Source organism: Equus quagga, chromosome 5 (assembly GCF_021613505.1).
Source record: "Equus quagga isolate Etosha38 chromosome 5, UCLA_HA_Equagga_1.0, whole genome shotgun sequence".
Taxonomy (NCBI): domain Eukaryota; kingdom Metazoa; phylum Chordata; class Mammalia; order Perissodactyla; family Equidae; genus Equus; species Equus quagga.
The window spans coordinates 127,076,077-127,094,796 of record NC_060271.1 but is presented as its reverse complement, the minus strand read 5'-3'; the positions used below and the strand labels follow the sequence as shown (position 1 = coordinate 127,094,796).

The following is an 18,720-nucleotide window of genomic DNA, read 5'->3' as shown; positions in this document are numbered from 1 at the left end:
GATGCCACTGGAGTCTTAAAAGATGTCTAGATGCATGATTACACAACCTACATTTGCCTGTACAAAAATGTGCTTCATTGGCTCACTTAAGAGCTTTCTTCATCAATTATTACCAAGTGAGTTTCTTCTGTAATGGCAAAGTAATAATGACTTTCTTTAAGGTGACCAATATGAACTGGTCATTTCCAGATGCGTGATATTGCTAAGACTACAGTTCTCAATGGCAGAGCTGTCCACCAAGAGGCATTCTGACACTCTGAGGAAGCATTTCATCCATCACAGGAATTAGTGGCATCTACTGACATTAAGTGGGTGGAAGCCAGGAATGCCAGATATCATGCTGTGTGCAGGGCAGTTCCGCAAAACCAACTCGTCCTAATTCCTGCCGACCTTTCAAATGTCCTGAAAACCAAGTTACAATGATCAGAGTCCAGACAGATCTCAACTTCATTTAACATTTGCACAAAATTCTATTTTGTATGGTTTAATTTACACTGAATTTTCTTGGAATGCAGGTACTGTATAATCAAGGGAAGACTTTACTTTGTTTTGTTAAAAATTTTACCGTGAGTTGTTTGCATCCAAGACAACAATTTGTGGTATTTGACTCAACAATACAACATACCTAAATCTGTCTATTTCAGCTGTCTTATTCAACGTGATTTCTCACTGACTGCTTCCTAGTGTAGTCATGATCAAGCATTTACATATTTTATTTATTCTATATATTGAAGTAAAGTCATAACATTAACCATTTTGGAAATTATTTTTGTAAATAAGAATTGTCTATGATTTTCACATCAGGATAATAAGGAAGCATTACAAAATATTTGCTACAAAAAGATACTATGGGTCTGAAAATCGAGAACCACTTTTTTTAGATTAATTCATCTTACTCTCAGTCATTAAGATTTGTGTAATTGTCCATTTTTATAGGGACCCTATAGGAAAGATTATCCAGAGACCTGGGTTTTGTCTGGCTCTGCCACTGTGTGTCGCTGAGCAAGTCGCTCACTTTCCTTTCTGGGAAATTTAACTATCTATAACTGAGAGAATTTGACTAGATCATCACCAAAGATTCTTTTCATGCTGATAGCTTAGGATTCTAAACATTTTCAAATGTGCTATGGTCCTCAGCCATCTTCAAAAACCTGGATAGCCAATCACAAATATTCTTGACCATCCTCCAAAAAGTGTGGTTTATAAGATTGCCATCAACTCCAGCAAACAATTCATCTTCAATTCTACGAATACCGAAAATAGAAATTAGATTAAATAGGAATTCAAGAAGACTATCAACTGGAGATACAGGGTTGTGGAAACACACTAAGCAGAAATTTAAACAAAGGGGACATATTCCTTCCCACGGTATTGCTGCTCATCAGACCCCCTGGAATCACCCTTTCCATCAACAAAAAACTGATGGTAGGACAGGTGGTCCAAAGCCAAGACTGTGAGCAGAAAGAAAAAGCCATCCATTGGCCAGACCCTGAATGAGATTTCAAAGAGCATTCTGCCATTCTTGGCTTTGAATTAACAAATTCTGTTCTCTAAGATGAAGACAACTATTCCTTACAGTGGCAGAGCACTCAATTAGCAGAATTTTTAATGTCATCCCCTGTATACTTGCTTTGTTTTCACAGACTCTGGTACAAGAACTAACTCCATGAGAAAAACAAGGTACAGAAAAGGTAGGTAGCAGGTCCAGAGTTATCAGGTCTGTTTGTGGAAGAGTCAAGATTAGTATTGAGGTATCCTAACCTTCAGTACAATCCTCATCTCTCTCTTCCACACCCCCTCTCTGATGCATCTCAGTAAAGGCATATGGAGACTGAGGAAAATTAGGCTTGGAATTAAAGGAAGACACTAGAAACAGAGCCTTGAAAGGGGCTCCTGAAAAGCAAAATAACAATCAACTACAATACTGCAATATGACAGAGGACTAGCCAAGCATTTCTAGGTTGATGCAATCTTTTAAATGAACAGGGTATTAAGCCTATTAAAAATATACAAAAAATCTAGGACAGTATATACCATATTTTGCAGCTTACATTTTAAAAAAAGATTTTGAACTTTTCTTGTATGTAGTTGCTCTTTAAGAATCAAAAAAAAGAGACAAAAGCTTCTGAGGCAAAGGATAAATGAACAAAAGTAATAAGAAATATTCATTTCATCCCTTGCAAACCATAGACATGATCCCTGGCAACACTGTGAGCAGCCTCTACACGCACTGAATCCTAAGGATCCCGCGCAGCCCCGCTGCCTCACTGAGCAGATGTCATTCTCCCCTCACCTGTCGGGCATAATGCTCTATTTCCTCTGCTCTGCTCTGATACCAGTCCATAACCTTCTCCACTGCAAGCTGGCTTGTCCTGAACCTCAGCAACTCGGGCTGGGCAGCATATAAGAATTCACTTTCATCTTGGAGACTTGGTTCAACCACCATTCTGCAAAGCACAAAAAGAACAATTAACAACTTACTGAAATGCTGGGAAAAGTTATAATTTTGTGAAAGAGAAAGAGAGAGACAGAGACAGAGAGACAGAGAGACAGGGACAGAGACAGGGAGAGAGTGGCTGAAGAGACAGGGAGTATGTACGTACGTCTTGAGGGGTGTGTTTGTTTTCTTGTATATATGTGCACACTTAGAAGGCAAATGAGACATTTTTTAGGATGTTTAATTTATTTTCCTATTAGTTTCCCAATTTAAAAATTCAGAATGGGACAATAAATCAAAACAACTACGCCACAAATCAATCAAATAAGTATTAACAAAATCAGAATCACCCTGGGAAGCTTTTACAAAATGCATGTGGCTGGTGCCTGCCACAGACCTACTAAATCAAAACGACCAGTGATGGCCAGCCAGGCTAGCTTAGGAAAACACTCCCAGGAGATTCCAATTCAAATATAAATTAAGAAATCTTGTTTCACATGTTCATAAAAGTAAGAGAAAATACACCTGATTTATGTTGCTAATATACCTTTACTAGGCGTCAGTAACATAGCACTGCACTGACATTTGCAAAATACGGAACAGCTCTACACCATTCACCAGCCGGAGTGAAAGAGAAACAACATCTAGAGGAACAGACACAAGGATAATGTCACACGGATCACAGATTATGAGTTTTTATGAGGATGATCCTGGCCAATTCCCTTCCATGGTTAAGGACTAAACAGAAAAAATTTAACCTAAGATTTCTTGGAAAGACATATGGGAAAATGCTGTGTCCCATTAGGGACATTTATTTATTTAAAGTAAGTCAATAGTAAATGACAGATGCCATAATTGTTACTATTATAAGGCAAGGGGCTTTGGAATCAGAACTGAAGCTGACGCACAATTCCATCACTGAAAGCTGTGAAACCTTGCATAAATTACTTAGCTAAAACTAGACTAAGATTTGTGTTATTCATATAAAAATGGGAATAATACTATGCAAAAATATTCAAAATCACATTAAGAAAGTACACTGTCTGGCACAGAGCAGGTGCTTAATTTCTATTTATAGGTATTATTTTTATTAGAATTACTAGTGGCTGTAACACATGACCAGACACAAACCCCGTTAATATTTGGGCATTTTACCCACGTCTTACACAAGCTGCTGTGCTTACGACTGGCAGTCCTTTACTCACAGTCTCACTACTGTCATGGACATTCTGACCAGTGACTTTTCCCCATCACTGCCACACAAAAATCCCAGCACCTCCCCCTAATATTCCCCTTAAAAAAGGTGACCCAGGGGCCGGCCCAGTGGCATAGTGGTTAAGTTGACATGCTCGACTTTGGCGACCCAGGGTTCACAGGTTTGGATCCCAGGCACAGACCTGCATACCACTCATCAAGCCACGCTGTGGTGGTTTCCCACATTCAAAATAGAGGAAGACTGGCACAAATGTTAGCTCAGCAGCAATCTTCCTCAAGCAAAAAGAGGAGGACTGGCAATGGATGTTAGCTCAGGGCCAATCTTCCTCACCAAAACAAGAAAAAGAAAAAAAGGGTTGACCCATTTCAGCAGAGAAAAATACCCACAAGCAACTTTGAGATATATATATATGTGTATATATATATATATATATATTTTTTTTTTTTTTTGCTGAGGAAGATTCACCCTGAGTTAACATTCACTGCCAGTCCTCCTCTTTTTTTTTTTTTTTTTGGAGGAAGATTAGATCTGAGCTAACATTTGTGTCAAACTTCCTCTATTTTGTATGTGGGTCACTGCCACAGCATGGCTAGTGAGTAGAGTAGGTCTGCACCCAGGATCCAAACCCATGAACCTGGGCCACCAAAGTGGAGTGCATAAACTTAACCACTTGACCCTGGGGCCAGGCCCTCCTTTGATACCTTTTTCAGTACTTCTCTTCCCTCAGTACCATTTGAGAGAATTTAACCACATTCTCCTTCCAGAAACATGCTTGTCTTTCATTCCAGTATGCCATATAGCGTCATCATTTCTCTCATCTTTCTGGTTGCTCTTTTTTCAGTCCTCTTGCTAGAATATCCTCTTCTAGCCAACCAGTAAACACTAGCTCTGCCAAATGCTGAGCGCAGCTCTCTTCTCACTCTATGCGTCTAGGTCTCCCCTTCAGCTCTACATATAAATTACCACAGACATTACAAAAACTACCATATTTTTACCCCCAACCCAGACTTCACTTACAAGCTCCAAAATCTTCAAAATCTTCCTGCTATTTACTCTTAGATATTTCACAAGGATTTCAAATGCAACAAGATCAAAACTAAATTCATGATATCCTCGGGTAATATAGCTATCTTTTTAAAAACAGAAACCTAATTATGTCATCCCGATGCCCACACTTTTATACCTTGTAATCTGCCTTAAAACATTCTAGCCTCACCCTGGTGTCGGTCTCACTTTTGTTCTGTATACTTCAACAATACAGATCTTATTTTCAGTCCCTGAAGGGGGCCTTGCCTTGAACCTTCCAACATGCTCTTCCCTCTGCTTAGAATGCTCACTCCTCTCATTCACCAAACTCATCCTCCACTGAGTTAAATCTTACTCATCCTTCAAATCTAGGATTTCGCATCACTGCCCCGGGAGCAGCCTCCTTGACCTCCACCAAGTTGAGGTTGCCCTATCATATGCTCCCAGGGAACCCTGCCCTTCTCTCTCACAGTGCTCCTCACGTTAGTAATTGACAGTGGCAGCATCTTTCCTGCCAGATTATGTACTTCATAAGAATAGATACTGCATGTTTTTCTTCCTTCAATATTCTTGAATCTAACAGAGGAAAGACATTAATTAAAAGAAAAGGCAACAAGATACGGCCTGTACTACTGAAAATTTGTATCATCTTCAGAAGCACCTTTTCTTCTGTCAAACTTTTCCAGGCTTTTCATTTTTATAGTTTTATGAGTTCCAGCACAGCAAGTTTTCTTACATTTTAGCTTGCTGTGCCCAGTCTGAGAAGAAATGCCCTCGTTCCACTTATCTACTTGTTAGAATCATTAAAAGGCACAGGCTAAGAAGAACCAGGAAGTATCAGACAAAAAGGACAGTGGACTCTGTCAAAGGCACCATCTTAAAGTGAGAGGCATGCAGTCAACAGCATCATCACACCTTTCCCTGCCTCCATATCCACCGGCATCAACTCCCACCTTTTCAAATGTAGCTACCTTTTCAATCGCTCATTACAATTGGTAAATGAGGACTTCTAGTTAAATATGGCTGACACATACAAAGCACTAAGCTACACTTTCTCCTGAAACACCACTGAAACAACAGTAAAATATTTTTGAAAGGAAGCAGGAGCAATGTAAATACTCAAGGAGGATCGGGATAGTTGGAGTAAAAAGAGACTAAACCATTATCTTCCCTTCTATGAAGTCCACAGCTAATGCCTGGAGCTAAAAAATCAAGAAGGAGCTATGCAATTATCTTACTCAGAGATTGGAGTAAAGACCAAAACAAGCATTTAAAATAATTTAAGTAGTTCCTTCCAGAGGGCAGGATATGGAAGAAGCAAAACAAAGGACTATGGGTTTTGGTGTTTGCTCTTTTTTTTGTTAAACAAGTTTTGTAGAAACTTTAACTCTATAATCCATTTGCAAATATATACAACTTTAATAAAAATTAAATTAAAAAATAATTTTTTAAAAGCAAATAATAGCAAAAACACAGCAGGATATTCAATTGCTATCACACTAAAACTCACTGAAGTGAAAAAGGTAACTAAGAGTTACATATTCTATTAACTCAGATATCAAAACTGAAAGAAACAAAACTAAGGGAAGGCAATGTCATCATCCTGGCAGTGTGAGAGGATCCATTTGTCTCTCCTCTTCAACCTACAGCAAATAAAACATTCATAAGCCAACAAAGGCTACACTGCCCAACACACCAGAACATCAGTACATATGAAGTTGGTGAATCGGAGCACAAAGAGGAGGCGAACGGGGGGAAAAGCAGAGCAGTGCCCAGCCACCCAGCCACAGAGAATCTGGTGGGCAGCAGAGGAGGCACACAAATAACTCCAGCGTCCTGGTCACAGCAGTGCCCACACCCATGTGGAGCACAGTAGCCACAAAAGTGGAGCCCCACGCCACAACTCAGAGCCTGGTAACAGCAGCAGAGGCATGCATGTGACTCTAGCCTTGCAAACAGAGCAGTGCATGCAGCCACAAGGAAACAAGCAACAGTGGAGATGGTACCCAACAACCCAACTCACTCCCACCTCTCCCCCTCCTCCCATCACACTGGCAGTGGTTCTGATCCAGGCGATCCCAGACACAAGAGAGGCATCAGCCATCCCTATACCCCCAGCAACAAAGCCAATGCATGCAGCAATACCAGCAACAGCAAGGCATCAGTGACCCCTAGAATTGCAGACAGTGATGACGAGAGTTCTGGCAACACCCCGAATAGAGGTGGTGGAGGGTGGAAAGTGCCAACCACCAAATACAGCAAGAGGCAGCACAGGTAAGAGAAACCAAAAACTGTTGATATAGCTTACCTACTGAAAAAAAAACAAAAAAAGAAAGGCCTCTAATCTCCAATCAGTTGAATAATCAGGATCAAAGAAACAAAGCAATAGCTAAATAAAAAAAGGTATTCCCTATGACAATGTGCCAACAGAGGAATAACTCATCAAGCACCAAGAAGAGCCATGTTAACATAGCATCAAAAAAAAAAAAATAACAGTTCTCCAAAAACCAAATATAAAGTCATGAAAGACTGTGATCTAACTGATAAGGAATTCAAATTAGCTGTTATGAAAAAACTCAACAAGCTACAAGAAGATTCAGAAAGGCAGTCCAACGAGCTCAGGAATAAAATTAATAAACAGAAGAAATACTTTACCTAAGAAATTAAAACTCTATAAAAGAAGCAAACAGAAGTTCTGTAGCTAAAGAACTCAATAAATGAGATGAAGAATAAAGTAGAAAGCACCGGAAATCAAGCAGACCATATGGAAGAGAGAATTAGTGAGCTCAAAGATAGAAATCTAGAAATGATGCAGGGAGAAGAGGACAAAGAACTAAGGTTTTTTTAAAAATGAAATTCTACAGGAATTATCTAACTCCATTAGAAAGGGCAACATGAGAATAATGGGTATCCCAGAAGGGGAAGAGAGAGACAAGGGAGCGGAGAGCTTATTTAAAGAAATAATAGCTGAGATATTCCCAAACCTGGGGAAAGAACTGGCTATAGAAATCCATGAAGCTAAGAGAACACCTAATTATCTCAATGTAAAAAGATCTTCTTCAGGGTCAGCCTGGTGGCATAGTAGTTAAATTTGCATGCTCCACATAGGTGGCCCAGGGTTCACAGGTTTGGGTCATGGGTGCAGACCTAGCACCACTCGTCAAGCCATGCTATGGCGGCATCCCACATAAAACAGAGGAAGACTGGCACAGATGTTAGCTCAGGAACAATCCTCCTCAAGCAAAAAAGAGAGGAAGATTGGCAACAGATGTTAGCTCAGGGCCAGTCTTCCTCACATACACAAAAAAAGACTTTCTCCAAGACACATGATAATAAGACTGTCAAAATTCAATGACAGAGAAAGAATATTAAAAGCAGCCAGGGGGAGAAAAAAAAAAAAACAGTAACCTACAAGGGAACAACCACTAAGCTTATCAGCAGATTTCTCAACAGAAACTCTACAGGCCAGGAGACAGTGGTATGATATATTCAAAAAATGGAAGATAAATAACTGTCAGCCAAGAATACTTTATCCAGCAAAGTTATCCAGATATGAGGAGAAATAAAGGCTTTCCCAGACAAAAGCTGAGGGAGTTCATCACCAATGGACTTACAAGAAAAGTTGCAAGGAGCTCTCCTACCTGAAATGAAAAGGCATAGGTATACAAAACTTTGAACAAGGTGATAAATAGACAGACAGAATCAGAATACTGCAACTCTGTATCAGAATAGGATGGCAAACACTTAATTATAACACAAAGGTAAGGGAAATAAAGCATTAAAAATAACTATAAGCACTTCAATTTGGTAACAAACTCACAACATAAAAACATAATTTGGAACAACAAAAACAAAGACGGGGAGGGGCCCGGACCAGCGGCATAACGGTTGAGTTCACGTGCTCCACTTTGGTGGCCCAGGATTTGTGGGTTTGGATCCCAGGTATGGACTACACATCGCTCATCAAGTGATGCTGTGGCAGCATCCTACATACAAAGTGGAGGAGGAGTGGCACTGATATTAGCTCAAGGACAATCTTCCTCAAGCAAAAAGAGGAGGATTGGCAACAGATGTTAGCTCAGGGCCAATCTTCCTCACCAAAAAAAAAGAAACCTCACATAGAAGGGGAAAAGAAAAACAACAGAACTTGTATAGGCAAATAAAGATAAGATGCTATCAGCAGAAAAAGAGACTATCTTATCTATGAGACCTTTTATACAAACCTCATGATAACCAAAAAATAAAAATTCAGGGCACTGACATAAAATATAAGAAAAGAGGAAACAGAAAAACATCAAGTAAACAACCAAACTGAAATGGCAGACATAACAAAAGGGGAAAAAATGGAAATATAGAGCACCTGGAAAACGAAAGATAACATGGCAGTTTTTAAGTCTTAATATATCAATAATAACTCTAAATGTAAATAGATTGAATTCACCATCAAAAGACCCAGAATGGCTAAATACATTAAAAAATAAGACCCAACAACATACTGCCTCTAGGAAACCTATCTCGACTCTAAAGACAAACATAGGCTCAAAGTGAAGGGATGAAAGATGATACTACAAGAAAATGACAACCAAAAGAAAGCAGGTGTAGCCATACTTATATCAGACAAATACTCTTCAAGCCAAAAACATAACAGGAGACAAAGGTAGATATTTTATAATGATAAAAAGAATAATACATCAAGAAGATATAACATTTCTTAATATATATATGTACCAAACATAGGAGCACCAAAATATAAAAAGCAATTATTAAAAGACCTAAAAGGAGAAATTGATAGCAACATGGTAATAGCAGGGGACATTAATAACCCACTTACATCAATGTATAGATCATGCAGACAGAAAGCAAGGCAGGAAACATCGGTCTTAAATGAAACATTAGACCAGATGGACTTAATAGATATACACACAAAACATTCCACCCAAAAGCAACAGAATAGAGTCTTCTCAAGTGCACATGGGACAGTATCAAGGATAGACCATATGCTGGGAAACAAAACAAGTCTCAATAAATTTAAGAACTGAAATCACATCAAGCATCTTTTCCAACCACAACAGTATGAAATTAGAAATGCAATTACAAGAAGAAAGATGGAAAAGCCACGAATATCTGAAAATCAAACAACATACTACTGAAACAACTACTGAATGAAGAAAGAAATCAAAGGAGAACTCAAAAAACACTTGGACACAAATGAAAATAAAAACCCACATCCCAAAATCTATGGGATTCAGCAAAAGTGCCTCTAAAAGGGAAGTTAATAGTAATACAGGCCAACCTCAAAAAACAAAAAAGAAGTCTCAAATAAACAAGCTAACATTACACCTAAAGGAACTAGAAAAAGAACAAAAGAAGCCCAAAATCAGCAGAAGGAAAGAAATAAAAATCAGGATGAAAATACAGACAAAAAGAAAATAGAAAAGACCAATGAAACTAAGAGCTGGTTCTTTGAGAAGATAACCAAAATTGAAAAACCTTTGGCTAGACTCACTAAGCAAAAGAGAGAGAAGACTCAATAAATTAAATCAGAAACAAAAGAGGAGAAATTATAATGGATACCACATACATACAAAGAATTATTAAGAGAATACTATGAAAAAGTATATGCCAACAAACTGGATAACCTAGAAGAAACAGATAAATTCCTAGAATCATATAACCTTCCAAAACTGAGTCAAGAAGAAATAGAGATTCTGAATATACCAGTCACTAGTCAGAAAATTGGAACAGTAATCAAAAGCCTCCCCAAAATTAAAAGCACAGGACCAGATGACTTCTCTGGTGAATTCTACCAAATATTCAAAAGACATTTAATGTCTATGCTTTGCAACTCTTCTGAAAAATTGAAGAGCAAGGGATGCTTCCTAATTCATCTTATGAGGGCAACATTATACTGAAATCAAAACCAGACAAGGACAACACAAAAAAAGAAAATTACAAGCCAATATCACTGATAAACAAAGATGTCAAAATTCTCAACAAAATATTAGCAAATAAAATACAACAATACACTGAAAGAATCATAAACCACAATCGAGTGGGATTTATTCCAGGGATGCAAGGATGGTTGAACATCTGCAAATCAATCAACATGATACACCACATTAACAAAATGAAGAATAAAAATCACTTGATCATCTCAATAGATGCAGAGAAAGCATTCAACAACACATAGCATCCAGTTACAATACAAACTCCAAATAAAATGGGTACAGAAGGAAAGTACCTCAACATAATAAAAGCTATATATGACAAATCCACAGCTAACATCATATTCAATGGTAAAAAACTGAAAGCTATCCCTTTAAGAACAGGACAAGACAAGCATGCCCAGTCTTGCCACTCTTATTCAACACACTATTAGAAGTCCCAGCCAGAGCAATTAGGCAAGAAAAAGAAATAAAAGGGATCCAAATTGGAAAAGAAGTAAAACTGTCACTATTGGCAGAAGACATGATTTTATATATAGAAAACCCTAAAGAATCTACCAAAAAACTACCAGAAATAATAAATACAGTAAAGTTGCAGGGTACAAAGTCAACATACAAAAATCAGTTATGCTTCTACACACTAACAACAAATTAGCAGAGAAAAAAATGAAGAAAACAATCTCATTTACAATAGCAACAAAAAGAATAAAATATCTAAGAATAAATTCAACCAAGGAATGAAAGACCTGTACACTGAGAACTGTAAGACACTGTTGAATGAAATCGAAGATGACAAACAAATGGACAGACATTCCATGCTCATGGATTAGAAGGACTACTACAGTTAAAACGCCTGTATTCCCTAAAGCAATCTACAGGTTCAGTGCAATCCCTACCAAAATCCCAATGACATTTTTCACAGAAATAGAAAAAAGAATCCTAAAATTTATATGGAACAACAAAAGGCACCAAATAGTCAAAGCAATCCTGAGAAAAAAGAACAAAGCTGGAGGTATCAGACTCCCTCACTTCAAACTATACCACAAAGCTATAATAATCAAAATAGCATGGTACTGGCATCAAAACAGACACACAGATCATTAGAATAGAATCCAGAGCCCAGAAATAAACCCACACATCTATAGGCAGCTAATTTTCGACAAAGGAGCCAAGAACATACAATGGAGAAAGGAAAGTCCTTTCAATAAATGTTGCTGGGAAAACTGGACAGCCACATGCAAAAGAATGAAAATAGACCATTATCTTACACCATGCACAAAAATTAACTCAAAATAGATTAAAGACTTGAATGTAAGACCTGAAACCATAAAACTTCTAGAAGAAAACATAGGTAGTACAATATTCGACATCAGTCTTAGCAGTATCTTTTTGAATATGTCTCCTTAGGAAAGAGAAGCAAAAGAAAAAAATAAACAAATGGGACTAAAACTTCTACACAGCAAAGGAAACCATCAACAAAACAAAAGAAAACCTAACAATTGGGAGAAGATATTCGAAATCATATATCTATTAAGGGGTTCTATCCAAAATATATAAAGAATCATACAACTCAACAACAAAAAAACAAATAACTCAATTTTAAAAATGGGCAGAGAATGTGAACATTTTTCCAAAGAAGATACACAGATGACCAACACGCACATGAAAAGATGTTCAACATCACTAATTATCAGGGAAATGCAAATCAAAACCACAATGAGATATCATCTGACACCGATCAGAATGGCTATTATTAACAACAAGAAATATTAAGTGTCAGAGAGAATGTGGGGAAAAGGGAACCCTCATGTACTGCTGATAGAAGAATGTAAATCAGTGCAGCCACTATAGAAAACAGTGTGGAGATTCCTCAAAAGATTAAGAATAGAACTACCATATAATCCAAGTATCTCACTTCTGAGTATTTATTCAAAGAATACAAAAACACTAACTTGTAAAGATACAGGTACCCCTATGTTCACTGCAGCACTATTTATAATATAACAGCCAAGACATGGAAACAACCAAAGTGCCAATCATCAAATGAACAGATAGAGAAGATGTGGTGTGTGTATATATATACACAATGGAATACTACTCGGCCATAAAAATGATGAAATCTTGCCATTTGCGACAATATCGATGGACCTTGAAGGTATTATGCTAAGCAAAATAAGTCAGACAAAGACAAATACCATATGATTTCACTCTTATGTGGAATATAAGAAAACAAACACATAGATACAGAGAACAAATTGGCAGTTACTATAGAGAAAGAGAGGTGGGGAGAGGGGTAGAGGGGTAAAGGGGGACATTTTTACAGTGATCGATGAAAACTAGACTTCTGGTGGTGAATACAATGTGGTCTACACAGAAGTCAAATTATAATGATATGGTTCAGGTGAAATTTATATAATGTTATAAACCAACGTTAATATAGTGATATTAAGGGCAACTGCCAACATTACTGCTGATGTGAAGAAAGCTTCCAAATTTCACTGGTAATGATCACACTACCAGTTAGGCTTTTATTTATCATTCATCAAACAGATAAGTACATACTTTTAAAAATCTCAAAGAATGAAAAGACATATCAAATAACAAGCCAACAGTCCCACACACAATCCCACTGCCCACGTCCTTGCCACCCTCTACACCATGTTCAAGTCTTTCAGTTTTCTTCCTGGCTTTTCTTCTGTGTGTCTAAATCTGTGTTTGTGACTATTTCCTGATTTATCTCCTTTAGACATTATTTAGTGGTCTTAAACCACAACTATCCATTTCCCCTAAACCTCTTCCTCCCATTATGGATATATCACAAGTTGTATTAAACTACTAATTATTTATATTATTATGCTTTTGTGAAAACTATCTACTCCTGAGCCAAGTAGTATATTATAATTATTCCTCTTCTGGAAAAACTTTTTATTTTCTGACTTAATAACATGCTGTTATCCCCTCATCCCTCCCACTTACTTATATGCATCCATTGTTCTTTTTTGCCAAATTCTCTAAAAGGCCTATCAATAACAAAACATAAAAGTCTCTTCCAAACAGTTAAATATAGCAGATAACATATCAGTCCCATTTTTACAATTTTTTTGAGAGACCTGGCTCTCAAGCCATCCGCACCCCTCCACAGTCTGTACCGGCTGCTCTCTCTCCCCAACCAGAGCACAGCTGTCATCCTGGGCCTTTCCTTTATGGCTACCTATGGTAGAGCCATTTCTAAATCCAATGCTTTCTCTTCTCTCAATTTACTCACTCATTTTAATAAACCACATCTCATAATGGCTTCCTGAAAAGAAAAAGGAACACCAGTGGTAAATTTTATGAGTCCTTACATGAGTATCCTCACACTTGACTGATGACTTTAATTAGATAGAGAAATCTAGATAAAAAATACCTTCTCTCAAAAGTTTGAAAGGATTGCTCCATTGTCTTCTAGCTTCAAGTGATGTTCTGGAGATGTCTGATGACATTCTGATTCCAAATTCCTATTATGTGACATGTTTTTCACTTTGGAAAACTACTACTCTGATATTCTGGAAGGTTCATGATAGTATGGTTTTGTGGAGTGGACATTTCAATCTGAAACTCAGACTTTCAATTATAAGTAATAAGCTTGAATTATTTCTTATAATTCCCTCCCCTCTATTTTCCATCATCACCTACAAGAATATATATAATTTGAACATTAGACTTGTTTTTCATATTTGCTCTCTTATTGTCTAACTCTATATTTTTATTCTAATTTCTAGGAAAGTTCTTTACTTTTATCTTCTATCTAATTTTTATATACCAACTATCACCTTTTTTCTTAATTTCCCAAATTTCTCTTAGCTCTATGTTCTTATTTTATAAAATCCTATTGTTATTTCACAAGTTCAGTATCTTCTCTTATCCCCTGGGCAACAGGAATTATAATTTCTTAAGTTTTCTTCTTTTTGCGTGGTCTCTTTCAGTTCCATTTTCTGCTTGTTTGGCCTTTCCTATCCATTTGTTCTGCCTGCCGTAGGCAATCCTCAGATGTCCAGGAAGCCAGGTAGGTGCGGCAGGACCTGTTCATCTCTTGGCTCACTGTGACCTGATAGTGCACCAACTTTTGGGAGTGTATCTCAATATCCCGAGGCCTCTTCTCTGAGGCTATTACTTCTCCAGAAAAGAATTCTCCAAACTTATACTTGGGGAATATGCCTGCATTCTGGGTGCACCGAGGGGGAAGGGAATCAGAGCTCCAACACACAAAAAACAGATTTTCACAAAATGCCCAGATTCTCAACCCCATCACTCCACCCCTACCCTATGCTGTGCCTAATGTCCAGGAATCTGGAGACTTCCTGGCTCAATCTGGAGGTTCTCTGCCTCAATTCATGAGTCCAAAAACTCCTCTGATTTCAGGTAGGGAAAATATGGAAGAAGAGACAGTGAAGGAGTATTTGCCTGACTTTGAGGAGTGCGGGATAAAGGGACACGATGCTGCTCACATGAACTTTCAGCCCCACACCTCATCTCCTACCCTCCTCTGCAGTACTGGATGCCTCCACCTTCTTTCCAAGGTTAAGTCATATAAAACTGAAAATTAAAACTGAATCAAGAACAAAACCGCATGCATACCATAATAACAAATATGAGAAATCTACCTTTATATGGCAAAGATTGAAAGCGAATATCTCAAAATGAAGATTTCTTGTATCAGGATCATATTTAGAATAATTCCTCTGTAGCATTTAATATTTTTCCATTAAAAAATTTTAACATAATGGAGTCAAGTCAAGTTTTTGAAAAAACTTCACTCAAACTCCCTAAATCAGGGACCACCATCAAGTAAGTGACCAAACAGCACACATCACCTGCACAGGCCTTCTATTCATCCATCCCACAGAGAAATGAAGACACCCCCCTGGGCTGGTTCATTCTTACCTGCACTCCAACTCCTCGCACCAATCTTTATCTCGGTGTTTACGTTCATGCCAAGGAATGATCATCAGGGAGTCGCCGTTATAACTTAAATTTAAAAAAAAATACATAAGCATTTAAAATACACATTACTCAATGACTGGCTATACAAGGAACACGATGCAAAAAGTATCTCTATAACCTTAAATCCCCAGGATTTCTACTTATGGTATGTGAAGTGGTACATAATACATATCCTATACAATACATAAATAAAAACCAGCAACTTGCTGATTTCTCCTTGATCATAAAATGGTTTAAAAAGAAAAGAATTCAAGGGCCCAGCCCGGTGGCACAGCGGTTAAGTTCCAATGTTCTGCTTCTCTGCGGCCCAAGGTTCGCCAGTTCAGATCCCAGGTGAAGACATGGCACCACTTGGCAAAAAGCCATGCTGTGATAGGCGTCCCATGTATAAAGTAGAGGAAGGTGGGCATGGATGTTAGTTCAGAGCCAGTCTTCCTCAGCAAAAAGAGGAGGATTGGCAGAAGTTAAACCAGGGCTAATCTTCCTCAAAAAAAAAAAAGAACGAAAAGAATTCAAACAAAATTTTGGCAAGGAACTAGAGGACATTATGGGTATGTGTTCATTCACACATTCTAAAACATTTATCAAGAGCCCATGTTTTATGTTCTTAATACCAACATAAATGGTCCCTTGCCCTCAAAAAGCTTACAATCTTCTAACTTCCTGGGGTCACAGAAATGTTCTATAACTGCTATCCAAGCCGGTAACTCTAGCTATGTGTACATGTACTAAGTACTTGAAATGTGGCACTGATACTAAGAAAGAGAACTTTAATTTTATTTAATTTTAATTAAAATTTAAATAGCCATGTGCGGGTAGCAGCTACCATATTAGACGGCACAGACCTATAGGACAGGTAATAGCAAGAGTGGAGAAATGATTTTGTAGCTTAAAAATATCAGTAAAAGATGGGGCTGGCCCCGTGGTCGAGTGGTTGAGTTTGCGCACTCCGCTGCAGGCGGCCCAGTGTTTCGTTGGTTCGAATCCTGGGCGCGGACATGGCACAACTCATCAAAACCACGCTGAGGCAGTGTCCCACATGCCACAACTAGAAGGACCCACAACGAAGAATATACAACTATGTACCGGAGGGGCTTTGGGGAGAAAAAGGAAAAAATAAAATCTTTAAAAAAAAAAAAAAATCAGTAAAAGATGACAGCAAGAGAATCTAAAAGAGGCAAAGATAAGGCCTGACTGGATGGAATTAAGAAGAAATTGAAAAGGAAAAGTGAGGTGAAGACAATACGGTAACAGAGCAGAGCAATGTCCTACGAACCGGGAGGCAAGGGAGACGCAAACACACCTGTCGTTTAACTAGTTGGACAGTGTTTGGCACAAGACTTTCTAAAGTGAAGCACTTCAGATATTATTTCTAAGAGCCCCTTTGGCTCTAATATTCCATAAGTCCGTGAAAACAACTGAAACATTATAAATTAACAATAAAGACAAAAATTTTAAAAACAAATTTCAATTGCTTTGCTTTCATGATTCAAAAAACATTTCTTCTCATATTTCTGAGCATCAGTAGTAGCATTTTCCTAAAATTTATCATAGCCCCAGAGAAAAGATCGTACTTTTTTATATTATGAGGCTATATTTTGCACTTTCTTATCTTACTAGGTTATAAGACATGCCTTACACAAGAAACACTTCAAAATGTTTGAAAATTACGTTGGTGAAGGGAACAATCCTCACGTAGAAGGTCACAGGAGACCACAGGGGGTTAGAGCAGAAGATGGGAGCTCAAAGGTCTGGGAATGGGAAGTGCCGAGTCATCGATCAACAGCACCCCCCTTGTACTTATTATTATTGGCTCAAATTATCCAAAGTCAAAGTTCTCCATTAGATATATCCAATAAGAAATGTATTATACCATATTTTTAAAACACAGTATTTTACCCACTTTTCAGCTAGCATGTAATGTCCTAACAAATATGTACCAGAGACACATTTTTGAAGGCATTTCAGTTCATATTTTAAAATTTCTGAATCACACAGATGATTATTTAGAATGGATGCCACAATCACATATTTCATTTTTTACCAAATAAAAAATTTTTTATTTTCTTCCATGTCAATAACTAATATTTTATCACAGACCACTGAAATGAAAAGTAAACAAGAGAACATTTGGATAAAATGATGATGAGAATGCTCACTCCTCCAACATAAGAACAAATTGTAGCAATGAATTGAGGAACAGGGAAGAAAATAAACCTAGCAAACTACGACTGCCTTTTCTAACTAAAGCAGACATGGTTCCATAAGCTACACACAATGTTTTAAAAAAATTCTAGAAAAATGCATCACAAGTTCAGATTTGTATTTTCTATACAAAGTACATTTTAGATACAAGGGTTATTACTAAAATGATTAGTAATGGCATGGGGCCCTCAGAAAAATAATATTTATTTGGTATTTAAATACCAGAAAGTTGTAAAACTTTGTTACGTTTCACTGAACAGAAATGGTTAAGAAAACATACCTATTTTTTATCAAAACACATACTAAAGACAAGTTCTGCTCAGAGGTCCACTCCAAAAGGTAGGCCTGAAGAGTCCTCGGATAATAAAGTATTTTTGCTGCAATTTCAAGGCAAAGCACAACTAAATGTTCACCAATGTGCTGAACACCACTGATATACAATCATTAGCCACATAACGACGTTCTGGTCGACAACAGACTGCATCTACAACGGCCGTCCCACAACAGTAGTACCATATAGCCTAGATGTGTAGTAGGCTATGCCATCTAGGTGTGTGTAAGTACACTATGATATTGACAGAACAAGAAAATCATCTAACAATGCATTTCTCAGAACATACCCCTGTCATTAAGCAACACATGACTGCAGTAACAACAGTATTAGCAATAGTATATCAACGATGATGATCAGCAACAACAACAATCTTTTAACATTTACTGATCTCTTCCTCTGGACCAGACAGTGTGAAATGCTTTTAACATACATATCTCATTCAGTCCTACCAATCCAATGTCGTAGGTGATATTAGCTTCCTCATATTACACTGAGACAACTGACGCCTAAGTTAACTTGCCCCTCCTCGTAAAGCTAATTAGCGACAGAGCCAGGCTTTGAACACAACCCGACA

At 37.7% G+C, this 18,720-nt stretch overlaps 1 protein-coding gene across 2 annotated transcripts in view; it reads right to left on the bottom strand.

Moving 5' to 3' along the window:
* Positions 1-18,720, bottom strand: part of NBAS (NBAS subunit of NRZ tethering complex) — a 337,182-nt gene that overhangs the window by 203,471 nt on the left and 114,991 nt on the right. For both annotated transcript variants that reach the window (XM_046661718.1, XM_046661719.1), the window contains exons 22-23: positions 15,548-15,631; positions 2,294-2,447 (exon numbers count right to left, since the gene is read on the bottom strand). In XM_046661718.1, coding sequence (XP_046517674.1) covers positions 2,294-2,447; positions 15,548-15,631 — 238 coding nt within the window. The remainder of the gene's footprint in view (positions 1-2,293; positions 2,448-15,547; positions 15,632-18,720) is intronic.